The sequence below is a fragment of the Mus musculus genome, chromosome 15, assembly GCF_000001635.26.
Source record: "Mus musculus strain C57BL/6J chromosome 15, GRCm38.p6 C57BL/6J".
Taxonomy (NCBI): Eukaryota; Metazoa; Chordata; class Mammalia; order Rodentia; family Muridae; genus Mus; species Mus musculus.
Window position 1 is genome coordinate 98,113,595 of NC_000081.6, and position 24,406 is coordinate 98,138,000.

The 24,406-nt window shown below is 50.2% G+C and overlaps 2 protein-coding genes across 13 annotated transcripts in view; one reads left to right on the top strand and one right to left on the bottom strand.

Annotated features, from left to right (window-relative positions):
• The window catches only part of Pfkm (phosphofructokinase, muscle), a 39,859-nt gene extending 21,006 nt beyond the window's left edge, over positions 1-18,853 (top strand). For all 6 annotated transcript variants that reach the window (NM_001163488.1, XM_006520601.3, XM_030248412.1 and 3 more), the window contains 21 exons: positions 4,588-4,661; positions 5,799-5,876; positions 7,197-7,386; positions 7,603-7,768; positions 8,625-8,669; positions 9,036-9,144; positions 9,258-9,353; positions 9,552-9,644; positions 10,202-10,327; positions 11,432-11,496; positions 11,956-12,019; positions 12,710-12,859; positions 13,259-13,329; positions 13,844-13,931; positions 14,013-14,165; positions 14,585-14,749; positions 15,672-15,733; positions 16,128-16,239; positions 17,825-17,924; positions 18,008-18,113; positions 18,321-18,853. In NM_001163488.1, coding sequence (NP_001156960.1) covers positions 4,588-4,661; positions 5,799-5,876; positions 7,197-7,386; positions 7,603-7,768; positions 8,625-8,669; positions 9,036-9,144; positions 9,258-9,353; positions 9,552-9,644; positions 10,202-10,327; positions 11,432-11,496; positions 11,956-12,019; positions 12,710-12,859; positions 13,259-13,329; positions 13,844-13,931; positions 14,013-14,165; positions 14,585-14,749; positions 15,672-15,733; positions 16,128-16,239; positions 17,825-17,924; positions 18,008-18,113; positions 18,321-18,465 — 2,258 coding nt within the window. In that variant the 3' untranslated portion in view covers positions 18,466-18,853. The remainder of the gene's footprint in view (positions 1-4,587; positions 4,662-5,798; positions 5,877-7,196; positions 7,387-7,602; positions 7,769-8,624; positions 8,670-9,035; positions 9,145-9,257; positions 9,354-9,551; positions 9,645-10,201; positions 10,328-11,431; positions 11,497-11,955; positions 12,020-12,709; positions 12,860-13,258; positions 13,330-13,843; positions 13,932-14,012; positions 14,166-14,584; positions 14,750-15,671; positions 15,734-16,127; positions 16,240-17,824; positions 17,925-18,007; positions 18,114-18,320) is intronic.
• A 2,189-nt stretch (positions 18,854-21,042) lies between these two features.
• Asb8 (ankyrin repeat and SOCS box-containing 8) overlaps positions 21,043-24,406 on the bottom strand; it is a 30,960-nt gene continuing 27,596 nt past the window's right edge. For 4 of the 7 annotated variants that reach the window (XM_006521542.4, XM_030248819.1, XM_011245775.3 and 1 more), the window contains one exon: positions 21,043-22,844. In XM_006521542.4, coding sequence (XP_006521605.1) covers positions 22,212-22,844 — 633 coding nt within the window. In that variant the 3' untranslated portion in view covers positions 21,043-22,211. The remainder of the gene's footprint in view (positions 22,845-24,406) is intronic. The other 3 variants (NM_001170711.1, NM_030121.4, NM_001170710.1) reach the window with 1 other exon arrangement.

Genomic DNA, 24,406 nt, shown 5'->3' on the forward strand with positions numbered 1-24,406 from the left:
ATTACATAAACAGATCCCACATGGCTGGTCCCCACTCCCACCCCCACCCCCACCCCCACCCCCACCCCCGGCCAGCTCTGGGGATCACCTGTCTACACACTTCCAGCACTAGGTCTACAGATGCATGCTACAGTGTCTTGATTTACGTGGGTGCTGGAATCTGAGCTCTTGACTAAGTTATTTCCCCAAACCCTATTGCCTGTTAGCATATTTAAAAACCAGATCTTAAATTATTAACATATTAATTGATTATAGTTATGATGTATATAACAATTATGCGATCAGAATTAATCGTGAAGAACCTGAGGGAGGCCGGCATGGCCCAGCAGCCTGCTTGTGATCAGGGTAGAGGCGCTGCTAATGCAATTCTACTGCTTCTTTCCGGGGAGAGTTCCATGCTGGTGCTGTCCTCAAGACACTCTGGAGTGGTGACCCAGCGTTCTGTGCACTTAGATTAGGAGGAGAGAGTCTGAAAAGAAACGTGTGCAACCATAGGAAAAGAATGAAAGCTGGGCTTGAGAGAACGGGAGGGAGAGAGAGGAGAGGAGAAGCTGGGGAGGGGAGACAGGGAAAGAGAGCCAAGGCCGCTGGGACTTTCTGATAGTTAGCGTAAGTGTCACCTGTGAGCCCATATAATATGATAGGCGCATGTAAGCGGGATCCACAGACAGATGATGAAATTCTAAGGAGACAAGGAGCCAGAGCCGACGTCTGCAGTGCTGCTGGGAGGTCTCAGCTGAAGGAGAAGTCCCAGGATAGAGGTGGCTTTCCCAGGGGCAGCACTGGGCCTCCCACAAGAAAGCACAGGCACTGTACAGGGGGGCACAGGCATCATGGTAGCAAGACTGAATTCCAAAAACTCCACAGGAAGGAGCCACAGCTCTCATTCCCTGAGCTCAGCAAAACCACTGTCTTGAAGTAGAAATATGGGATTAGATGTCCTGAGCTAAAAAGTCAAGACTTCTGGTATGTTGTGCTCCATGGAATAAACACTTGTTTTCTCCTCCAGAAAGGACCCAGCCCCACTAATCCGAACCTCCCTCCCTGAGCCTCCTGACCTTGGCATTTCCTGCCTTGGAAAAGACCTCAGCCACCTGCTCTAGCCCTCTGTCTCCAGGCCACAGCTCCAACTGTGCGCATATCCTATTTTTAAAGGAGTACAGGCCGGGATTCTGTTACCTCTCTGGATAGTTGTCCTAGGGTTTATCATTTTAGCATACATCCATTAGAAAGTATGATTCAAATATGACAAACATTTGCCATAATTTCTAACATTTTAAGGCCCAGGAAGAAACTTTTCAGTACTGACTTCCAAAAACCTTGTGATTTGGTTGGAGACGTAGCTCAGATGGTGGGGTGCCTAAAACATGTCTGGGGTGTGGTAGTATGCGCCCGGGATCCCAGTTGGGAGGCAGAGGCAAGAAGATCAGAAGTGCAAGGCCATCCTCACGAGAGCAGGTTTTGACTAGCTTCTGCCTAGTCCTGGGTAGATACCCAGGCTCTTCTTTCTCCCCAAGGCTCTGCCCCAGGGGGAAGCTGCCATTGGCTGCTTCAGAGCCCCTTCTGGTTGTCCCCAGAATATCTCTTGCATGCTCCCTGTAACCGTATCCTTCACCTTGCTTCTAATAAAGTCATGCAGCTGCTCATAGAGGGTTATTTAGGGAACCATGGGACAGCCAAGAAAAGTCTGGCCAGGACTAGGTTAGGGCCAGACTGGGCTGAGCAGTAAGGTTGGGTAGGAGGGACCAAAGACTTCTGGGGCCTCCAGGTTTAAACTCTCCTTCCCAGTCTGATGTTTTTAGGCATCTCAATTTAGAGGCTGGCCAGATGGCCTGTGGACATTGGTGGGGTTGCGGTTGGGAAGCAGGAGGAGGGAATGAGAGAACTGATTTCCCTTATGTTGGGGGTTTCCTGCTTCCCAATGGTTTGGCTGTTCCCTGCCTACCAATGACTGTCGCTTCCAAGGGCGACTGTTCAGCTCATGTTTAGCTCACAGCTGCTCCCTTCCCACCTCCACTCAGCCTGGGGGTCAGAAAAAAAATGCTCCACCCTGTACATTTTGGACCACACGTCTTTCTTTCCTAAGATGAGCAGTGAGCCCAGAGCTGCAGATTCAGTACAGAGTCCCAGCGGCTGCAGTTGGGCTGGAACACAAGCCTGGGTTTCACACTGCAGTGGTTGTATTGAGCTGGCTTTATCCATCTTCCTGAAGCACCGAGGGCTCTGCCCTGACTCTCATGTTCCCTCACACACTGGATGTCTCCACACCTCTCAGAAGCTTCTCCCAGGGCAGATATGTGTTGTTGTTCTAAATCGTTCCAACACTGTATATGAACTTGGACTTTAGATGTCACGGGACTTGGCCTCAGTGACTTCACGAGTGCCTCTGTTGACAAGCCGGAAGTTCCTGTCTTATCTGAGATTTGTTCATAGATTCATCTAGAACCGTTCCTGCTTTTGGAAATGGTTCTTTTGGCTCCCCAGCTGTTGCTAAGCCTCGTTTCTTCTTGTCTCCCTCGCTACTGTTTATTAGCAACCATGGCCACTCTCAGGGTTCGGTTCCTTGCCTTTGTCATGTGTGCTTTCTCTTCCAAGCTGCTATGGATATGTCACAAGAACTTTAATTTCAACGCATCCTAATATGAACACAGCGTCCCCCCCATCTCTCTTTCCAAACCAAAGCATGCCCCTGCCTCAGCACTCCAGCTCACCATCGGCCTCAGTCCCCATCACACAGCCTTCCTCAGTGTACAGTGCAACCACCTCGCCCACTGGATCCAAGTCCCCTTCTTTGTTCTCTGAGTGTCTTCTGTCCATATCTCTTTGTCCCACATGTCCCTGTCCCATGAGGCCTCCTCATGTCTTATCTAGGATGTCAGAGGCCTTCTAATCCCGCTAACCCCTCTACTCAGCTGCCTGTCACCCTGCTGCTAGAGCCCTTCTGATATTCAATGCAAATCCTATCATGTCCCCCAACCCTCGAAATTCTTAGAGATTCTTGATTATCTGTGACTTTTTTTTTTTTTTTTTTTTTTTTTTTGTGCATGAGAGGAGTCACAAACCCCTTTAAGAATCATGAACGCTATGGACCTTCTCCCAAGGGAACTGTTATGACCATGTAGTTTTCATAGAGTTTTGTGGGGTTTATGGGTTTGCTGAAACTGAGCACACAGTCCGCAGTTAAACCCAGACCTACAGACTAGAAGTCAGGCTTCTTTATATCCATATGGGCACCTTCCACCTGTGGCCTTCTCTCTCATCACTTTCTGTCCTGACTTTTACCCTTTATAATACTAAATTACCTGAAGTTATTTCTTGGCGCTCCCCTTTCTGCAGTTTTTCCTGCCCAGAACAGTCCTCCTCAACTGTCTACCTGACAAACAGAACAGGAAGTTGTGCTGTAGGTTTCAGGACAAATGCTGCTGCTTTGGGTCATTCCTGTTCCTGCTGGCTTTTGCATACCTCTCCCTCGGGCAGCCTTTCACCACACTGTACTATGTTAGGTCTTGACACAGCAGTTCCCGGTGAGACCGTCCACTGCTGTATTCTCAGCGCTCAGCACCATGTGGGGACATGATGGGCGGGCGTTCTGTTCATCGGTGCTCAGTGGCTGAATGGACCTGCAATCTGATTTGGAGCCGATGACTACATCATAGGTACTGCACTTGCTGCAGAAGAGGAGAGCAGAGGAGAGGAAGAGAAGGAAAGGGAACCTATTCCTACTCTGTTCCAAGTAGCTCCGGGTGGCTCATTGGTTTGTGCTACGTGGTTCCCGAGCACACGGCTTCCCCTGCGCTCGCCGGTGTATGGCCTTCTACCACGAGGAGGTTAAGACTCACATGATACACTCTAGGTAGAAACAAACATTTCTGAACGAGGGCATCAACGGCACTTATAGAAGCTGATTTATTTTGTCTCTGAGATGCGTGAGCATCAGCGTGAACCTTGGTGATGTGATGTAACAAGGTGGGATGGTGGGGAATACATGCCTCTCAGATTCTCTCTACACACTTGTTACAACACTCCCTGGCACGGAGGGAGCTAGAGGATCACAGCTGTAGGGCACATGGAGGGATGTGGTTAATTTATACCGTGGTTCTGCGTGTGTGTCTGTGTGTGTGTGTGTGTGTGTGTGTGTGTTTTCCCCCCTGAAAGAATCCACCATCCAGTAACAAACATACTCAAAAACAAACTGTATTTTGTTGGATTACTTAGCCTAGAAAAATCAAGTTTCCCCACAAACAACATCCTAAAAGCTCCACTCCAGCCTCTGTTCAGGCGCAGAAAGCAAGGGAAGCCCAGGAAAGCCAGTGGATAATGGGTGTGAATGGCAGTCTAGAGTGCTGAGGTGGGCATGACGGGCCTTGGATTTAAAGCTGAACTTGGTAAGGTTATTGGCCTCATGACCTTGACCCCTTGACCGAAACTGGGGAGAGCAGAAGACTTGAGCGAGAAGAGGGTTCTAGATTCAGAGCGAATGTGAGCCAAGGACCAACTCCAGGCTTTAATCCAACATGACTGCGATGGGTCCCAGGGCTGCCCCTCTTCAGAGTGACCACTCCCTATCTTTCTTCTCCCTCCCTGCAGGTATGAATGCTGCCGTCAGGGCTGTGGTCCGAGTTGGTATCTTCACGGGCGCCCGCGTCTTCTTTGTCCATGAGGTTGGTTCTCTCCTTGGCTCTCCGCCTCCCTCCTCTCCCACCTTCTTCTCTTCCCCTCACTGCGTTGCTGTGGTTTCTTTCCCTTGGTTATCTGTCTCACTGAGTCACTTCTTCCCACTGTGACTTCAACAAGAATGCTGGGACCCAGATTTCTGCAAACTTGGTCCTGACACTGGCTGTTGAGAAGAGGGAATACACACAGAAAGAGCTGAAACGGCAGGTCTTTCCTGCTAGCGTAGTGTACCTCAGGGCTGAGCCCCAGCAGGCAGAGTCTCCCAGCGTCTGAAGTCTCCCGGCTTTCTGAGGTCCCGGCTCCCCCTTGGCTCTCTTTCCTCAGTTCCTCTCATGCTTCGCCCACACTTTTTTTCTCTGTACAGTCTGTTTGCCCCTCTGTCAAGTTTGGTAGTTTTATAATAAGTCCTGTTGGTTATCAAAACTGGCCGTGTTCTCAGTCTCCTGGGAATTATCTCAGAGATGAGAAAAGGGGGAGGGGGGAGTAAGACAGAAGGGTATTTTGATATTTCAAGAATGAGGGACGGCCAGGCATGGTGCCAATATTTTTAATCCATGTACTCTGGAGGCAGATGCAGGTGGATCTCTGAGTTGGAGGCCAGCCTGGTCTTCGTACGTATGCTACATATCGAGGTCTAGGCCAGCCAGAGTTACTCAGATCCTGTCTCAAAAGAAAAAGTAGGCCGGGCAGTGGTGGCACACGCCTTTAATCCTGGCACTTGGGAGGCAGAGGCAGGCGGATTTCTGAGTTTGAGGCAGAGTGAGTTCCAGGACAGCCAGGGCTATACAGAGAAGCCCTGTCTCAAAAAAGCAAAAATAAATCAATAATAATAATAAATAAAATTTTTTAAAAATATTAAGAGAAAGAAAGAAAGAAAGAAAGAAAGAAAGAAAGAAAGAAAGAAAGAAAGAAAAGAAAAGAAAAGAGAGAAAAGAGTGAGAGAAACTGGAACATAAAAAAAAAGTTGACACGTCCTTTCTTGGACTGCTTTAATTAGTTAATTGGTCCAGCAATGCACCAGGGGTCACTCTCGGGAGGATGCGTCTTGATGCTCTTCCTAGGGAAGCTGTCTTAGTAGTCGTGGCATCTGTAATGGAGGTTTAATGAGTACCCTGCTCCCCCAGGGTTACCAAGGCCTGGTGGACGGTGGCGAGCACATCAGGGAGGCCACGTGGGAGAGCGTGTCTATGATGCTTCAGCTGGTATGTTCCGGAGAACCCGTGCTCTAGGTTTGGACTGTCCTTGCCTCATCCAGCTCTGGCGTCCCAGAGTCCCTGCCACGAGGTTGCGGTTCGGTGGGAAGGGTTTCAGTGACAGAAGGGCTTACATTTGCCCTTTACTCTTTGCATTTGAAAACATCATCCTGGCTCCTTGCAGTGATGAAGGGGGTGGGAAGGTGGCTCTGAAATGGCTTGCCCTTTATCGAAAGGTCATAGCAAGCTGGCCCATCGTAAGCAAGTCCTACTCTGGGGTCATGGGGGAAGTCTGGCCCTGAAAATAACCTTAGAGGACCGAAGCCAGAAGCAGACTTAAACTCAGTCCTCATGTGATAAGAGACGTGACAGCCCGAACGCAGACTTTTTAAGGGAGAAGGGATCGAGACAGTCTTGCCAGAGTCCCAGAGAATCCCAGGGAAGTTGGTTTTTGCTATCTACATCCCTTTATGATATATTCCATGTTGATCAGGTGTCCTTCGGAGACGTAATTCACTCTGCTAGCTTAGAACTATAACCATTTGCTGGTCTAGTGAAAAACTTACAAATTACATTTTTACATAAATCCACTAATAATTCCATGGAAGCCACTTAATATGTACTGGTCTGGTGACATTTTTATACAGGGAGTACTGCCCAGTGCCAAGTGGCCTGAGAATAAATGAGCATTCTCTCTAATCCCCTAGAGTCATGAATGCCCATGAGCACCTATTGTTTATGAAAACTCTTAAACCTACTTACCTCTCAGAGTGTCTGTAAGTTCCTGGGAATCAAGACTTCCCACACACAAAGCGTTTTTCCTCTGCCGATACCTGAACACTGTGGCTCCTGCCACTAACACCATACATGCCAAGGAACGAAGGGGAACAAACTGGCAGTGTCTGGGTAATCTTAGGTAGAATTTTAGTGTGCTAGTGAGGAAGCACAACTACCAAGCACACTGGGGTTGAATTCCTTAAAATAGTTTGGATATAATGCAGTAGTACCAGGCACTAAGGGAAATAGAAAGACTGAAGTCAGTGTGAAAGGTGGAGATAATTCTATAAGTGAAACTAATGTGTATGCACATTCCTTTGAAAACAATCACTTTGATGATTAAATGTCCAATGAGCTAGATGATCTCGGTAGGCCCCTAGGGAGTGTGACAGATAACCAGCATCATTGTCTTTTCCTTTGTGAGAGACAAGGACCTAGGGATGTCAGGGAACTTACATGAGTGGCATTGCTCTGTCACTGCCTTGGAATGGGGACATCTTAGCATATTGAGCCCAAGTGTGACTGTGCCCACCTCCTGTCTCTCCCCTAAAGGGTGGCACAGTGATTGGAAGTGCCCGATGCAAGGACTTCCGAGAGCGAGAAGGACGACTCCGGGCCGCCCACAACCTGGTGAAGCGGGGGATCACCAATCTGTGTGTCATCGGAGGCGATGGCAGCCTCACTGGGGCTGACACTTTCCGTTCAGAGTGGAGCGACTTGCTGAATGATCTCCAGAAAGACGGTGAGACATTTCACTGTCCGTACTGCTTATCATGTGACATGCACGCATGCGTTGTGCGCACACTCTTAACGCCCCATCAGAGAGACTTGGTAACCACACACAAACGAACAGTCCTTGCCCTCCTTTCTGCCACGGCTTACAGTCTCTCCAGTAATCCGCTCTGTATGTGTGTATGTGTGTCCTCACCTGCTGGGCTCCGCTTTGCTTCCCTTGCAGGGAAGATCACAGCCGAGGAGGCTACAAAGTCCAGCTACCTGAACATCGTGGGCCTGGTTGGCTCAATCGACAATGACTTCTGTGGCACTGATATGACCATTGGTACCGACTCTGCCCTGCACAGGATTGTGGAGATCGTAGACGCCATCACCACCACGGCTCAGAGGTAACAGCACCTAGCGGGGAGGCAGTAGGAAAGTAGAAGCAAGAACAGACAAGACCAGTGAGAGCGTTTGACTGACTACAGCCGCTGTGACCGCTTTTCTGGAGCCACAGCGTCCTTTTCTGAGACTCAGCCCTGGAGCACTGACGATGCTCTGCCCCTGCATGCCCTCTGCCACCCTCCAGCCTGTCCTTAGGCATGTTGCTCCGGGGTCCTGAATACCTGGGATCTCTTATCTCAGTGCTCCTCAGCCTTCCTGACACTGCGACCCTTTAACACACTTCCTCATGTTGTGCTGACCCCCAAACACAGTTATTTTGTTGCTGCTTCATAACTGTAACTTTGCTACTGTTGTGAGTCATAGTGTAAATATTTGATGTGTAGGATATCTGATGTGTGACCCCTGTGGGGACTGAGACCCGCAGACTGAGAACCGCTATCTTACGTGGTTGTGGTCCAGACTAAAGCAGATCTGGAGAGCACACGGTCTGAGGTGCTAAGCACCACTGCTCAGAAGTAAACAGGTGGGCTGGGGGACAGTGGAGGAGACAGGGAGACAGCTGGCTGCAAGGTTACCCAGGTGATCTTGCAGTACTCCAGTTTAGCCTAGTCCTGTGTCTGCTTCTTTTCTGCTTAGCTCTGATTTGGGGATTCCTCCTTTTTGTTGGAATGGAGTCTCCATACTGCCCAATGAAGTTAAACTGCTCCTCCCACATCTTCATAGACTCTCAGGAAACCTACTGAATGGCTAGCAGCATAAATGCTTCTCCCAGAGGTCAGGGAGCCTCGGTGTGGATGGTGTTGACTTGGTCCTGGCCACAGGGACACGCAGGCTGTAAATCCCATCTGTCTCTTGCAGCCACCAGAGGACGTTTGTGTTAGAAGTGATGGGCCGCCACTGTGGGTAAGATCCCCATCCTGCCCCGTGAACTTCACAGACCTACAGATGGCCCTTTCCTCTTCTCAGAGAGTCAGTCCAGTGGGACCTCTGGAGTAGGTCTGGAAGTCATGCTCCACATGACATCCGTGCATATGGCACATGCTCAGGTCCACGTGAAAGCATGGGCAGTTTGAGCTGGGAAGCCTGTGAGGTAGTAGTGACCTCCAAGGACAGCATCCCATCAACAGGTCTAGTGCTCATCTGCCTCAAGAATGAAATGCTGGGTCCCTGTGTCCTTCATCAACCATGGAGGCCAGGAGATGGTTGTGGGTGTGATGAGGCTACCTGTGGTATAAAGGTTTCTGTCCATGCTTCTGGCTCTCATCCTAGATACCTGGCCCTTGTCACCTCTCTGTCCTGTGGGGCCGACTGGGTTTTTATTCCTGAGTGTCCGCCAGACGATGACTGGGAAGAACACCTTTGTCGCCGGCTCAGTGAGGTATTGGCACTTTATCTTGCCTTGAGCAGAACCCCTCACCCTGTTCTGTGAGTGATCTATTGTCTACCCCTCCATTAATTCCATTAACCACTTTCTCTCTTGCTTTTGACCAGACAAGGACCCGTGGCTCTCGTCTCAACATCATCATTGTTGCTGAAGGTGCCATCGACAAGAACGGGAAGCCAATCACCTCAGAAGACATCAAGAACGTTAGTGTGCAGCCCTAACGCCCAGCACCTTTGGTGGCTTCTGGGTTGTGACCCTGCACCTCCTCTTGTTATCTTCTGCCCATGCTTTTCTCCTGCCAGGAGCCATCTCATGACAAAACACTTTTGTCGTAGTTTACCTCAGGAAGCCACTGCCGATCTGCTCCCATTGCCTTTATGTTTCTCTCCTTGTCCTTTTAGCTGGTGGTGAAGCGCCTTGGATATGACACCCGGGTCACTGTTCTGGGACATGTACAGCGGGGTGGGACACCATCAGCCTTTGACCGGATCCTGGTAAGTCACAGGATTCTGAGGTTGCCACGCCTTAGAAGCCCCAGCCTTGCTGTCCTGTGAGGTTTGTCATTAGTCATACTGTCCCTCCTCTGGCCTAGGCCACAGTGGTTTTTTTCCATTCCCACCTGCGAAGATGATGCCAGGCACTAGCAGCCCGAGTCCTGAATCCGGATCACTGCCTCCAAGCAAGCTCTAAGCATCAGCAAAGCTACTAGGATGTAGCCCTGGATAGTCAGTTTGGTCATTACTAGCCCTTTTCACGTGAAAGAAAGGCAGTCTTCTTCTTTAGCGGTCAGAAGAGGGTACTATTAAACACACAGTCTGCTGATCACAATGTGGCCTGGACTTGCTTCTCTGGAACCAAGTACAGTCCTTAGGGTTCTGATGACAAAAGGGCAGAAAGCCTCGAGCGTTACATGAGGTCCAGGCAGGGAGGCAAGGCACAGCAAGTACCTGGGTGCGAGCTCTCACTGTGGACCTCAGCCGAGGATGTGGAGAGGGCCCTGAGCATCCTGGCCCTTAGCTAAGCAGATCCTTTGTCCTGTGGACTCCCGCAGGGCAGCAGGATGGGTGTGGAAGCAGTGATGGCACTTTTGGAGGGGACCCCAGACACCCCAGCCTGTGTGGTGAGCCTCTCTGGTAACCAGGCTGTGCGTTTGCCCCTCATGGAGTGCGTGCAGGTGGTAAGTACGGACCCCACTCTTCTCCGGGGGGGGGGGGGGGCATGAGGTCAACATCTGTGGGCCCAGTAGAGAAGGCAGGATGGTTCGTGCGAGACACGGGAAAGGACCCAGTGGACTGCAGTCCCTCTTAGGCCAGGAGCTGGGCCCCGTCATTCAGCATCAGCATCCCATCTGTGAAGTGTTACGACGGAAGATGGAAGAATCACGCACTCTCTGATACAACTGCCAACCTCACCCCTTCATGTAGTTACGCAGGGTCACAAATTCAGCGTCCCCTCCTATCAGTACTAAGACTCGGAGAGTGCTAATTATTAACTTCTAGCAGGCTGCACCTCTCATGTCTCTATGACATCTACCTCAAATGTGTTCCTCTAAATCAACATAGGGTGACCACTGCTCACCTCCAAGGTGATAACTTCTAGCAGGCTGCACCTCTCATGTCTCTATGACATCTACCTCAAATGTGTTCCTCTAAATCAACAGGGTGACCACTACTCACCTCCAAGGTGATAAAGGTTGGGGGAGGCTGTGATGCCTCTGACACAGGATCTCGGAAAGGTTGGGTTCCCTACTCCAGGGTAGCCACTCCTTAACAAGCGGAATACAGTGGCTGACTGCTGATCTCGGGTGTTTGTCCTGATTGGCGGGGCCGCCTGAATTTCCCTCATTTTGGGACCCGCTTCTCTCTGAGACTTGAGGATCCCAATGACCTGCAGCCATGTTTGAGACTGTGTCCCCAAAGCCCCGAGGAGACACCAGGCATTGAGCAACATGTGGCGGGGACGTCATTGAGTAGCAGTGGCAGGGACCCTTCTCACCTGGTAGAATCTCTTCATTTCCTCCCTGGTGCCAAGGCTGGGCAGGGACCTGCGTGTAGACAGGAGGCACTGCCACCTGTGGACACCATGCTGCTGTGCCCAGGATTCTAACCGAGTCCCTTTTGCGGTTCATTATTCAGGAACAGTTAAAAAGAAAGAAAGTTGCTTCTGAGAGTTTGGGGGACTGAAAGAGGTGCAGTGTAGATAAGCAGGACCCCATCGAAGCAGATCTGGTCACGCAGAATCGTGCCTTGGAGTCGTGACTGTTGCTATATTCCTCCCTTAGACCAAAGACGTGACCAAGGCTATGGATGAGAAGAGATTTGATGAAGCCATTAAGCTGAGAGGCCGGTGAGAAGATAACCAGAGACTGGCTAACTACAGCAGATGCCACAGTGAAGCCAAAAATATTTATCACTCTAGGCCCCAAACATGAGCTGCCTTTTCTAATTATTGCCTGCAGCGATTTCTTCCCCAGGGAAATCAGTTATGAGGTGCCCAAGAGGCTCAGTTCATCCAGGGCTGCTCTCCTTGGACAGAGCCTTTTATTCTTATCTGCCGTTTCTAGACTTGGAGCTCAGCTAGGTTCTAGGTGTTGCTGAGCACAGTGCCCTCGGCAGGAACGCTCAGGGAGTGGTTGGTGAATGAGCATCCCCTCCGAGCCTCTGTGTAGTCCCCCGGTGCCTGCTTAGTTCCTGAGAGGTGCACGCTGTGAGAACTCAGTGAGACCCAGCTCCCGACCCAGATTCCTATGGTGCTTGCCGCAGGGAGCGGCCTGAAGACACCCTGTTCTCTTTGTACTTTTTATAGGAGCTTCATGAACAACTGGGAGGTATACAAGCTTCTAGCTCATGTCAGACCCCCAGTCTCTAAGGTACTGGCAACTTGCCCTTCCCCATCCACACTTCCTCTTTACGAAGTGCTGCCCGTGGTCCACACAACCTGAGCCTTGCTGCATCTTTGTCCCTGCTCTTGTTCAGTGCTGCAGCCCTGACCCTGTTTGATGTCTTTCCATCCGCCACCCCAGATATTAGTCCCATGCTTTTACCAGGGAACTCAAGACCCACCCCCAGTCCAGGGTTGACAGAAGTGCATGAAGAAACAGTAAAGAGGGCTTTGGTCCTGTGCGTCTAATCACAGCCTGACCCACGTCCGCACTGTCCCCTTGAAAGAGTGGCTCTCAGTGTTACTACCTATTAGAATTGTCCGGGGTGCTTATAAAGTATGCAGATCCCTGGGCCCTTCCCTCAGCAGAGCGAGGTCTGGACCAGTGATAGGATGTGCTGTCCAGTAAGCTGTCCAGGTCAACTGGGATGCAAGTGGTCCAAGGGCCACATGCTGAGAGTGCTATTCTACAAGGGCCACTTGTCTGCTACATAATGATGACACCGCTGCCTATGGCGGTTTGTGGTAAAGAATTTTTGCTTCTGTAGGATAAAGTTGCAGGCTCTGTGCTAGCTCCTTGGGAGAGTGATTGTCACACGTGTCCCTAGAGACTCAAGAGTTCTGCCGCTCTTGGTGATCTCCCCCCTGAGGGCGTGCCTCTCCTTCTCTCCCTGAACAGGGTGGGTTGCACACAGTGGCCGTGATGAATGTGGGGGCCCCAGCTGCTGGCATGAATGCCGCTGTTCGCTCTACCGTGAGGATTGGCCTTATCCAGGGCAACCGGGTGCTGGTCGTACATGATGGCTTTGAGGGTCTGGCCAAAGGTCAGGTACGGAAACACAAGGGAGACATACACGCACAGTATGGGGCCACAGCAGGTCAGCGTGGGAGTGGCCAGTCCACCGTCTCTGCTTCCTCAACACCCTAACTTCTCTCCAGGAAGCATATTGAATTTGTGGGTGATAAAGATAGGAACTCTGAAACAAACCTTGCCAAACATCACATCTTATTATTTCTTTGCCCCAGAGCTCAGCACAGCATCCACCGTCTTAGGTGTTTAATATTCCTGAAGGAGGGAGAAGTTCAGTGCAGGGGACAGGCCAGCGTCTGGGTCATCTTCCCACCTAGGGGAACTCTGAAGCATCAGAACCCAAGAAGTGGCCTTAGTCACACATGGGCTTCCTGGCGCTCTGGCCATGGTGCAGAGCTGTATGGCCTTTCCCTGCAGATTGAGGAGGCTGGCTGGAGCTATGTTGGAGGCTGGACTGGTCAAGGTGGTTCCAAACTTGGTACTAAAAGGTAAATGGTTTGTGGGAGCACCCGGTCCCAGCTACCCCGTCAAGATGCTTTTGAATGTGGGCATCAACCCATTGTATTAGGGCCCATGTCTACTGCTCTTCAAACTCATAGCATCTTCAGTCTGGATGGAGAAGCCCAACCACACGTCACGTAGCAGATCTGACCACTTAAAAGGTCGACTGTGAACTCTAGAATGTGTGAGAGTGTGGGGAGAACAGGTCACGGGCCCAGGCACTAGAAAGAGCACTTTCTAGTTCTCTTGTTGTTGTTGTTGTTCTGTTGGTTTTTCGGGAAAGGCTTCCTTCCTCTGGGCAGCTCTGGCTATCCTGGAACTCACTCTCCCGACCAGGCTGGCCTCGAATTCAAGAGACCCACCTGCCTCTGCCTCCCGAGTACTGGGATTAAAGGTGTGCACCACCACTGCCCGGCTTCACTTTCTAATTCTTAACTTTCCACTCCTTCCATCTTGCTTCCATCCTTCCTGATTTCCTGTCCCCTGCCACTGGTCAACCAGGACTCTCCCCAAGAAGAACCTGGAACAGATCAGTGCCAACATAACCAAGTTTAACATCCAGGGCCTTGTCATCATTGGGGGCTTTGAGGTGAGTATCCCAGCATTTCCTCCTCTCTCCCTCCTCCCTCCCTCCCTTCTCACGTCTGCCCCTGCTGCTCTTTCTCTCTAGGCTTACACAGGGGGCTTGGAGCTGATGGAAGGCAGGAAGCAGTTTGATGAGCTCTGCATCCCGTTTGTGGTCATTCCGGCCACGGTTTCCAATAACGTCCCTGGGTCAGACTTCAGCATCGGGGCTGACACAGCACTGAACACCATCTGCACGGTGAGTGCCTGCCACCTCCCGTTTCCGTCAGCCAAGATTGTTGCCCTGGTCCTAGAAAGCGAACCTCTTTCTTTAAGTAAATTGCAGTGTTTGAGCACGTCTCTGCCTAGCCCAGACATCTGTGCTGGAACGCCTTCTTGCTACCTAGAAATATATCATTGCTATCCAAGGGCCCTTTTGTTCTGTGTTCTGAGGTGTATAGTTTGATACCCCTATTCTTAGCAACACTAAGGACAGAGCAGCTTTCTTCCCAGGAGAGAAGCTCTACAATGCAGTGCCCTCTCTGAATGCAGGCGCTCGATGAGGCTCAGGGCTCTCACCGGCCTGGGATATAGCTCTGGAGTTGAATTAAAGAGAAAAGCTGAAGAAGAAAGATGAGACTTCTGACCCTGTCCTCCCACGGCCCGTTGTCTTTACAGACTTGTGACCGAATCAAGCAGTCTGCAGCAGGCACCAAACGTCGGGTGTTTATCATCGAGACTATGGGTGGCTACTGTGGCTACCTGGCCACCATGGCAGGGCTGGCCGCTGGGGCTGATGCTGCCTACATTTTTGAGGAACCCTTCACCATTCGCGATCTCCAGGTAGCTGGCTGCCAGAGCCTGCTAGGTGTCTCTCTCCCATTCTAGCCTATCTCCTGAGTGGTCCTTTAGCAACCGGAGCCATGAGAGTCAATGGGGAGTTTGGAGCCCAAGGGCCCAGCCCTGGAAAGACTACAAGGGCTCCTCACAGGTGCTCTCCAGCAGTCTCACATACATGGGCATAGCTTCTATTATGGGATGGTAGCATGCTGTTAAGTCCTTTGATGGAGTTTGTACTTTATCTTCACAACAGGCATCCAAAGCTATTGTTTCCGTACTGTAGGTGAGACAGGTTTGGTTTAAGAGAGCAGGTAGTTTAAATGTTTGAGGAGTCCATGGTGTCTTCTCAAATTTCTCTTGATGCCACTCCAGTTCTGAGGGAAGTATCTCTGACTCTGAGCAAGACTCAGCTCGTATTTCACAGAGAGGGTCAAGTGGTCATGACTTTTCCTGTTTTGAGTTCAGTGGAGAAGAAAGCTACAACGTAGAGATTTGGCAGGCAGTTGGGGGACCTCCCAGCTCAGGGCCCTGGCCAATCCTTGCCAAAGGCAGAGAGTAGAATTCTTCTTTATCTGCCCACCTCAAAGCTTCAGTGAGGGTACATCCTTAACAGCTGAGCCACCGATGTACACACGACCCACCCTTGCCAGCAGTGTAAAGACACTGCTGTGCGCACTGGGCTCTGAGGGAAGGGGGCAGAGAGGCAGGAGAGGGCGGGGCTGAAACATACAATCAGGGAAGCTTCTCTGATGATTCCTCTCAGATCTGCCTGTCTCAGCAGCACTAAACTTCTTAAGAGACATAGACCCAGTTTAAACCCTGGCTTGGGCGCGCCCCCACCCCCAGGTTTGATGTGGAAGAGGGGCAGGGTGTTTGTCCACCTTGAGCAATCCCAGCAAAGTGTGGGGTTTCGTTTCCCGTCCAGGTGAATGTTGAACATCTGGTGCAGAAGATGAAAACAACTGTGAAGAGAGGCCTGGTGCTGAGGTAGCTCGGGGTGGCTCCGGGACAGTGCTCCCAGTTAGAAGAGACTAGGCAGGGTGGCCTAGGCTATGGGTCCCTCAGTGGCTGGGAACCTGAGGGATTTGCTGTAAGGGAGAGGAGTGAAACAGCCTGTCCTCTGAACCTTGGGAGGAGATAAAACAGCTTTCGAAAGCAAAGGGCAGAGAGGAGGGATGGACCCCGGGCTTCTGGCTTCCCTGGGGGAAGGAGGGACAGACTCCTACTTCTGGCTTCCCTGGGGGTGGGGGTGGGGAGGAGGGATGGACTCCCAGGCTTCTGGCTTCCCTGGGGGAAGGAGGGATGGACTCCTACTTCTGGTTTCCCTGGGGGTGGGGGTGGGGAGGAGGGATGGACCCCCAGGCTTCTGTTTCCCTGGCAGGAATGAGAAATGCAATGAGAACTACACTACTGACTTCATTTTCAACCTGTACTCTGAGGAGGGGAAGGGCATCTTTGATAGCAGGAAGAACGTGCTTGGCCACATGCAGCAGGTAACAGCCAAGACTCCCAGCCCAAGACACCAGAGCCCCCAACAGCCAAGGAGCTCCCACTGGATAGCTCCAGTTACCTCACGGTTACTGTGCAACAAGGTTGGGTCATCACATCACAACTTGTCTTAGACACAACTTGTCTCAGTCACTGTCCTATTGCTGTGAGGAGACACCATGACCAAGGCAACTTTTATAAAAGAAAGCATTTAATTAGGGGCTTGCTTGCACTTTCAGGCTTAGTCCATTATCATCACGGCAGGGAACATGGCTGCTGCACACATGGCAGCAGGCGCATCATGTCTGGAGTGGTAGTTGAGAGCTACATCCTAGTCCATAGGCTGAGAGAGAGACTCTGAGCCTGGCTTGGACATTATGAAACCTCAAAGCCCACCTACTGTGACAGACTTCCTCTAACAAGACCGTACCTTCTAATCCTCGTAAAACCCTTTCTAATAGTGCTACTCTCCGGTGGTGGAGCATTCAAATACATGAGCCAATGACAGCCATTCTTGCTCAAACCTCTCTGCGGCCTAGAGATGGGATCCGTTCTCTTCGCTTAGGATACAGTTCCTTGGCCTTGGCATCACAGCCACTGGGCGTGTTAGTTCTTAGCTCTGTGCTCTGCAGGAGCTTGGCATCACCTACTTCAGGTCAGCCAGCTATACCTCCCTGTCGATGCTAACAGAATATCTCTGAAGACACTCACGTGCCCCCCAGGGGACCTCTAGTTGAGAACCAGTGATTCTGATGGGGAAGATGGAGTCCAGGGAGAAAAACATTTTCAACACCATTTACCAGATGAGAATTAGAGCCAAGTGTGCCTACTTAAGATGGTTTTCCCACCGTACCTTCCCCTTTCGTCCTGAGCCTGAGGACCGAGTGTAGGCGCTTGTTCGTTTTGGCTCCCCTCTCCACTAACTGGGCTTCAGGGGAAAGGCCTCTTACTGGGTGGTACCAGTTTCAGGTGGCCCCAGCTCATGCCTCATAAACACCAATGTTCCTCTACCCACAAAGAATTCCCAGTGTCTTGGGTTGAGGGAAGGTGCAGCTTCTGTGGGAACAGATTGTTATTGGATGGATGGATATGTATGTACGTACGTATGTATGTACGTATGTACATATGTATGTACATATGTATGTACATATGTATACACACACACACACACTCTCCTATGTCCTTTTCTACCCCCCTCCTACTTCTCTACCTGTTTCCTCTTAGTTCATAGAAAAACTGACAGTCTATTCTGAGGTCCTCCCTGGAACAGCTAGGTTGGGTTCCAGAGGACATTTCCGTATCAGTGATGATGGTGACTGCCAAGCTACCACAGTAACAAGCAGACAGAGTGAAATGGGATCTGGCACCTGTGGAGTGAGGAGAGCCATGTGATTACCATGTCCTTTAACTGACTGTCCCTTGCGCTTGATCACAGGCCAGCTCCCCTTGGGTCCCTTCAGTGTCTCGGAGTGTCCTTCCATGGTCTGACTTCCGTCCTGTAAACCCAAGGCCCATTCTTTTTTGCATATCTAGACATCTGCACTTCATCAGGATCCTGTCCTCTGAGTTTTCTGATTTTCTCTCCCTCAGGGTGGAAGCCCAACTCCCTTTGACAGGAATTTTGCCACTAAGATGGGTGCTAAGGCTATGAACTGGATGTCTGGGAAAATCAAGGAGAGTTACCGTAATGGTATGTGGGGCGGGAGGGTGAGCCCCCTCCCTCTCCAGAGGTCCATTCCTCAGCTGAGAATAACTGACTGTCCTTTATTCCAGGACGGATCTTTGCCAACACCCCTGACTCAGGCTGCGTTCTGGGGATGCGTAAGAGGGCCCTGGTCTTTCAGCCAGTAACTGAGCTGAAGGACCAGACAGACTTTGAGTGAGTCATTATTACATTCTAGAACCGCCTTCTGCTCCCTGCCAACCCTACTTTCCATGGCCTGTTAGTAGTCTCCAGTGCTTTCCTTTGGGTAGTACCACCTGTGGGTACTCCAGCCGCTTTTGCCCACCTGCTTCCCATAGGCCTCTGGCAGAACTTCACTGGGGGACAGCGACACCACCTCACCATCACTTCATTTCTCTGTAGACACCGAATCCCCAAAGAACAGTGGTGGCTGAAGCTGAGGCCAATCCTCAAAATCCTAGCCAAGTACGAGATTGATCTGGACACCTCCGACCACGCCCACCTGGAGCACATTTCAAGGAAACGGTCTGGAGAAGCCGCCGTCTAGACCTCTCTGGAGTGAGGGGGAAAGATCATGTGACCATGGTCAGCTCACACCCTGGTAGATCATGGCTTCTCAGTGTTCTAGCCCAGCCCCTCCCCTTCTAGGTTTCCCTGTACTCCATGCCTGCAACCAGGATCAGCTGTGGCCAGGAGCTGGAGGAGGGGCGGTGAGTGACTCTCCTAGGTGGCTGTCCTTCCTCCCTTCCACTCCAGCTTCATCGGTCACACAGGCTGGGTCTCTCTAGTGCTACGGCTAGATTTCAGCTACTCAAGAGTTTTCCTAAAAATAAGCTTTATTTATTTCTTTGTGATAACAAAGAGTCTTAGGTCCCTTTACTCGCACCACAGTGATGAAGTGTAACTACACTAATAAATGCCAGCTGGCCACTGTGTTTTGGGCGCTCTTGTTATTATCTCCCCACGGGGACTGTGACATCAGCCCTGTGTCCCTCCCTGAAGAGCAGTATTCATGACTGTCCTTCTGCTTGCTGCTCCCTTCGGTGTACCCAGAACACAAGAGGCTGACCCTCAGCTTCCTCTCCCACTGGTCCCTCTATCGTATGTGCCTGTCTCCGAGCACAAAGTGATGGTTTATTTCTTGGTCACATACCCATTACCCAGTCTCACTTTTCCTAGCCATCCCACAATCTCCGCTCAAATCTGCATGATTCTGACAGATCCTTTGCGGGGAAGACATGTGCATTTTGTAAGCAAGGAGAGCAGAGACACCGGTGCTGAACCTGCGTTGGTTGGAACCTGTGTAGGTCGGAAGGATGTCAGGTCGTACTTAGCTGAGATCTGTCTTCTGGTCCACAACAGAAGCTGCATCCTCTTTACGGAAGGATGGGCTTCCTGCAGTTGGGCTTCAGGCTTGGGACTGTAAACTGTACCCCAGGTGGACAGGAGCACGCCCTATTTGTAATTTGAGGTGAAGATTAATCACACCAGACTGTGACTCTCAGTTGCACATAAGCCTATTCCTTCCTCCATACAGCCTCCTTCTTCCCTGCTGAAGCAGGAAAGACACTGAGAGTCTTGGAATAGGGACCTGGCTGTCTGAGGTACTTTTTGGCAGTTCTAAATGGGCTGTTGCCAGAATCTCAGTTAGTGCTCACTGGCATTCTTGAAAGGCCAGAGAAATTAACATTAAACACCAAGTGCTGTGTTAGGCATTCTACATGTTACCATTGAATCCCCAAAACAGCGTCATGGAGGGAGTGCTGACAACTCTCTTCAGAGATGAGGACACTGTCTCAGAGCGATTCAGGTCTAGATTTTAGAGCCTCACAAAACTGGGAGTCAAACTGATCATATGTTTTAAGCCAGGTGTGGTGGCACCTTTAATCCCAATACTCAGGAGGCAGAAGCAGGTGGATCTCTATGAGTTCGAGGCCAGCCTGGTCTACAGAGTGAGTTCCAGGACAGCCAGGGCTACACAGAGAAACCCTGTTTCAAAATAATTTTTTTTAAAGATTTACTGTATGTGTAATGTTTATGAGTGCTTTGCCTGCTTGACAGTATGTGTACCACACACATGCCTGCTGCCCACAGAGATTAGAAGAGGGTGTCAGATCCCTGGAACTGGAACTACAGACAGTTCTGAACCACCACGTGGGTGCTGGGAACTGAGCCCAGGTCCTCTGCAAGAGCAAGTGCCCTTAACTAGTCAAGCTGATCTTGAAGCCATTCTGCTCCTCACACACTACCCAAGCCCGACCAACTACACAGACTAGGAGAAGGAAACTGGGGAGAGGGTGCACGGAGGGGGGTTCACTGACAGTCAGGAAAAATGACACTTCATAAAGAGCAGTATTCTAGTATCTCATATATATCATATACATCTTAAAAAAAAAAAAAGGGACAGGCCAATCCTCAAAAATTAAAAAAAAAAAAATCTGGAATCTGAAAACAAATGTTGACAATGACCACTTAGGAAGAAAAACAACCTACTAAGTACATTCCCAAAGTCAAAGGCCGGTGACACTGTGTCTGCTGGATGTATTACTAGCCACTGACTGTCATTAGGAAGCAACTGAGAAACACGGAGCCCATGCAGACAAGACGTCTTGTTCCCAACTACCCAAGTGTCAACAATGAGAAAGGAAAGGGCATCTTCTATGATTCCCAAGCAGGATGAAGAGCAGAATGCGCCTGGCTGCCTTTCAGAATGGCAGTGCCAAGTTCCATTCTGAACAATTCAGTCTTGGTGGGTAGAGTTGGGCTTTAGCATTTTAATTTCCCGGTTAGGCTAAGAGGAGCTGCCTACAGTACTGAATCTCAGCCTTGGAGACTTGACTTGTAGCATCTCTCCTATCTGGGGTAGGGGACTCAGGGAAGTGGAGACTTTCTGTACACTGTGCCCTGGGGTAGGGGACTGGGGAAGTGGAGACTTTCGGTGCACTGTGCCCTGGGGTAGGGGACTCAGGGAAGTGGAGGCTTTCTGTGCACTGTGCCCTCACTCTCCTGATCACTCATGTCCACGATCACTTGTGGGGAGAAGGAAAGGCTGAAAGAGCTGAGCAATTTCTTATAAATGGGCAGAAGGGGAAGCAGGGAAAAGTAGAAACTGGAAGTGGCCAAATTTGCTTTTAGAATTATTTATTTATTCTTTTTTCAAATGGGCAAATCCCAGCAACAGAAAGAACAAAAGCAGGCACACGTTTTTGAGTTAGCTGCGTCAGAAGGTCCTATTCATTTGGGTGTAGTCTCCAGCCAGCTTTTTAAAAAGTGCTTTCCAACTTGCATACAGATCACTTAAGGTCAAAATCAACTTCATCTAGTTTAAGGACACAAAAAGAGGAGCTTTGTTCACAGAAATGGGTCTTTTTAGGGTAGGCAAGGCCAGTTCCAAAGAACCTCTTTTGTATTCTGTCCCCAGCCCCACTTACCCCACCATCTTCTACAGCTCAATAAAAAAGCAAAGGTTCCAAGAGAGTAGGAAAAAAACAAAAACAAAAACAAACAAACAAACAAAACCAAAATGCAAACTCGTAAGGAATGAAGCTCTGTGGACAGGGCAGTGAGGCCCAATGGCCCCCACCCCTACTAGAGAGACCTTCATCCGAGGTGCGGGGATGCTGGGATGCTCGCTCAGCTCATTAGTGACAGGACTTTTCAGGGAAAGAGCCACATTAGAAGGATGGCCTGGCAGTTCTGGGACTGCTGGGAAGTAGTGTTTCTTTTTAAGGGGAACAGCCAGATATCCGGGTGAAGTCCCACCTACTGGATGACTAGCCCCTGGGTACCATATGGAAGTGCTCCTGAATGCCAAATTCTGTGTCTACACAGCACCTGAAGTTCAAGCACTCATCCTTGGAGCATAATTCTTGTTAACTGGGGGTTCATTTGTTAGCTGTCATATCAACTAGAACTTTTCAGAAGGAACTCTGTCACCGTGCTACAGCACGGCCCCAAAGGGAACTGTGCACTCTGAGAACGTGACATCTTCCTAGGAAATGGGTTACACTGGTGACTGAAGTGCCTAAGGGATCCGGGGAAGACTTCTTTTGCAGGGCTGAATATAAAAAAGCAACTAAGCAATAACACGGCAAACAAGTGAGGTAAATGGTTTTGGTTTGGTTGCTTGGGATGGGAGGGGAGGCGATGCATAAGTCACTGTTATGTGTTGCCTCAAATCTATAAACCACACAGCAGGAACACCTTCTTTTCTGTGTTGACAACAAAGAGACAGGATGGCAAGGAAGCCTCACCCAAAGCCGTCCGCATGACGGCAGCAATGCCTCCTCCAAGCTACTCCAAGAGTAACAGGTAGTCCTTCAAAGACACTGGCAGTGGGAGACCCTTCACTGCGTCGGGCAGGTACTGGAGACCGAGGCTACGGCGCACAGCATAGCGGGCGAGGGTTTTAAGCGTCCCTGGTGCTGAGCACAACACAGTCAGTTTTTCACACAGCTGCTGGTCTTTGGTCACTTCTCGGGGCATGATGCCGTTTTTCCTTAATTCAAACTGTCCAACAGCTCTATGGAGGAGCTCAAAGCAGGAGTCTTCTTTTTCTGTTCCAAGTCCTCTCACTAGCAGAGCCACCAGGCGGGAGATGGGTGTCTGGCCTTTTAAGTTGATGACTCTGACCTCAGCACCATAATCAAGAAGGATGCTGACACTCTCAAGATTTCCCTTCATGGCAGCCCAGCTGAGCGGCGTATCGTTGTTGTAATCCAGGGCATTGACGGAGGCCCCGCTCTCCAGGAGAGCCCGCACACACTCAGCATTGTTCTTAAAGGCTGCCCAATGAAGCGGGGTGTCTCTGTTGCCGTCCAGTGCATTGGGGTTTGCCCCATACTCCAGTAGGACCTCCACACAAGCCTCATCTTTCTCTGCTGCATAGTGGAGGGCCGTTCGGTTGTAACCATCCAGGGCATTGACCTGCAGAGAGGAAGGAACTATTTTACACTGGGCAGGGCACTGGGAGAAGGAAGAGGCTGTCAGAGAGTCCTCTGCTTATTCTCCCACTGCCTTTGTCATGCAATGCTCTCAACAATGTGGGAAGTGATGAGCAAGATGGGATGAGGGACGTAGAAAACTGTCTGACCTCAGACAGCTATCAGGCTAACCAGTGCCCACCTCTCTGCTTATGAGCATTGCTGCCCTGGGCAGGGAAGAAGGAGGGAAGGATGAAGTCCAAGTCTGCACTACTGCTGAGAGAAATACAGCATTATTTTACCCTGACACTTATCGTGTGATTAATGGAAACCAGGAGGAAAAATAATGATGACAGAACTCAGTTCTTTCACTTTGTTGTGCTTTTAACCCTACAGAGACTCAGATAACCTCACTGGCAGGAAGAGCACAAACTTGCAGTGCTGGGATAGCTGCTGCCTCACTCAAACTATCATCTCAAAGTCCTAGTTTACAGAGGGCCTAAGATGCTCTTCACACCCTGTGTCTTAGTTTGGGTTTCCATGGCTGAGACGAGACACCATGACCAAGGAAACTCCTTCACAGCCGTCAGAGCTTCAGTCCGTTGCACGGATGGTGGAAGCACGGCGATGTCCAGGCAGACACGGTGCTCGTGGTGCTGGGGAAGGAGCTGTGAGTTCTCCATCTTGATGCGCAGGCAGAAGGAGGAGCCTGCTGTGCTTTATACTAAACAGTTTGAACATTTATGGAACCTCAAAGCCCACCCACACAGAGATGGACTTCCTCCAACAAGGCCACACCTCCTAATAATGCTGCTCTCTCTGAGTCAAGCATCCAGATGCATGCATCTAAGGGGGCCAAACCTATTCAAGCTACCACATTCCATTCCCTGGCCCCCATATAGGCTTGTACCCATAACACAATGCAATATGCATTTACCCCAACTTCAAAAGTCCCCATAGTCTATCACAGTCTCAGCAATGTTTAAAATTAGAAGTCTAAAATTCAAAGTATGTTCTGAGATTCATGCAATCTCTTAACTGTAATCCTCTCTAATATCAAAATCAAAAGCCTATCACATACTTCTGACATCACAGGATATACATTACCATTCCAAACGTTATAGTGAGGAAATACAGGACCAAAGCACGACCAAACACCAAACTGCCTCTCCATCTTCTTTCAGCTTTGTTGATTGCAACACAGCTCTTTTTCTTGGGCTGCTTCCACTCCCTGTTAGCAGCTCTCCTCAGCAGATAGCCCATGGCTCTGGCATCTCTAACACCTTGGGGTCTCCAAAGGAACTTCGACTTTACAGCTTCTTGTTCCTATGTTTGGGACCCACACGTGATCTGGGCTCGGGTCACTCATCCAGCTCTGCCCCCTGTAGCACTCTAGGCTCGGGCTGAGCCACTCCACTGCTGCCGCCACTCTTGGTGATCATCCCATGGTACTGGCATCTACAACATACTGGGGTCTTCTGCTTCAACTAGACTTTACCAATAGCCTCTCATAGGCTCTCTTCATAGTGCCAAGCCTCAACTCCTTTGTATGACCCCTTCAGCCAT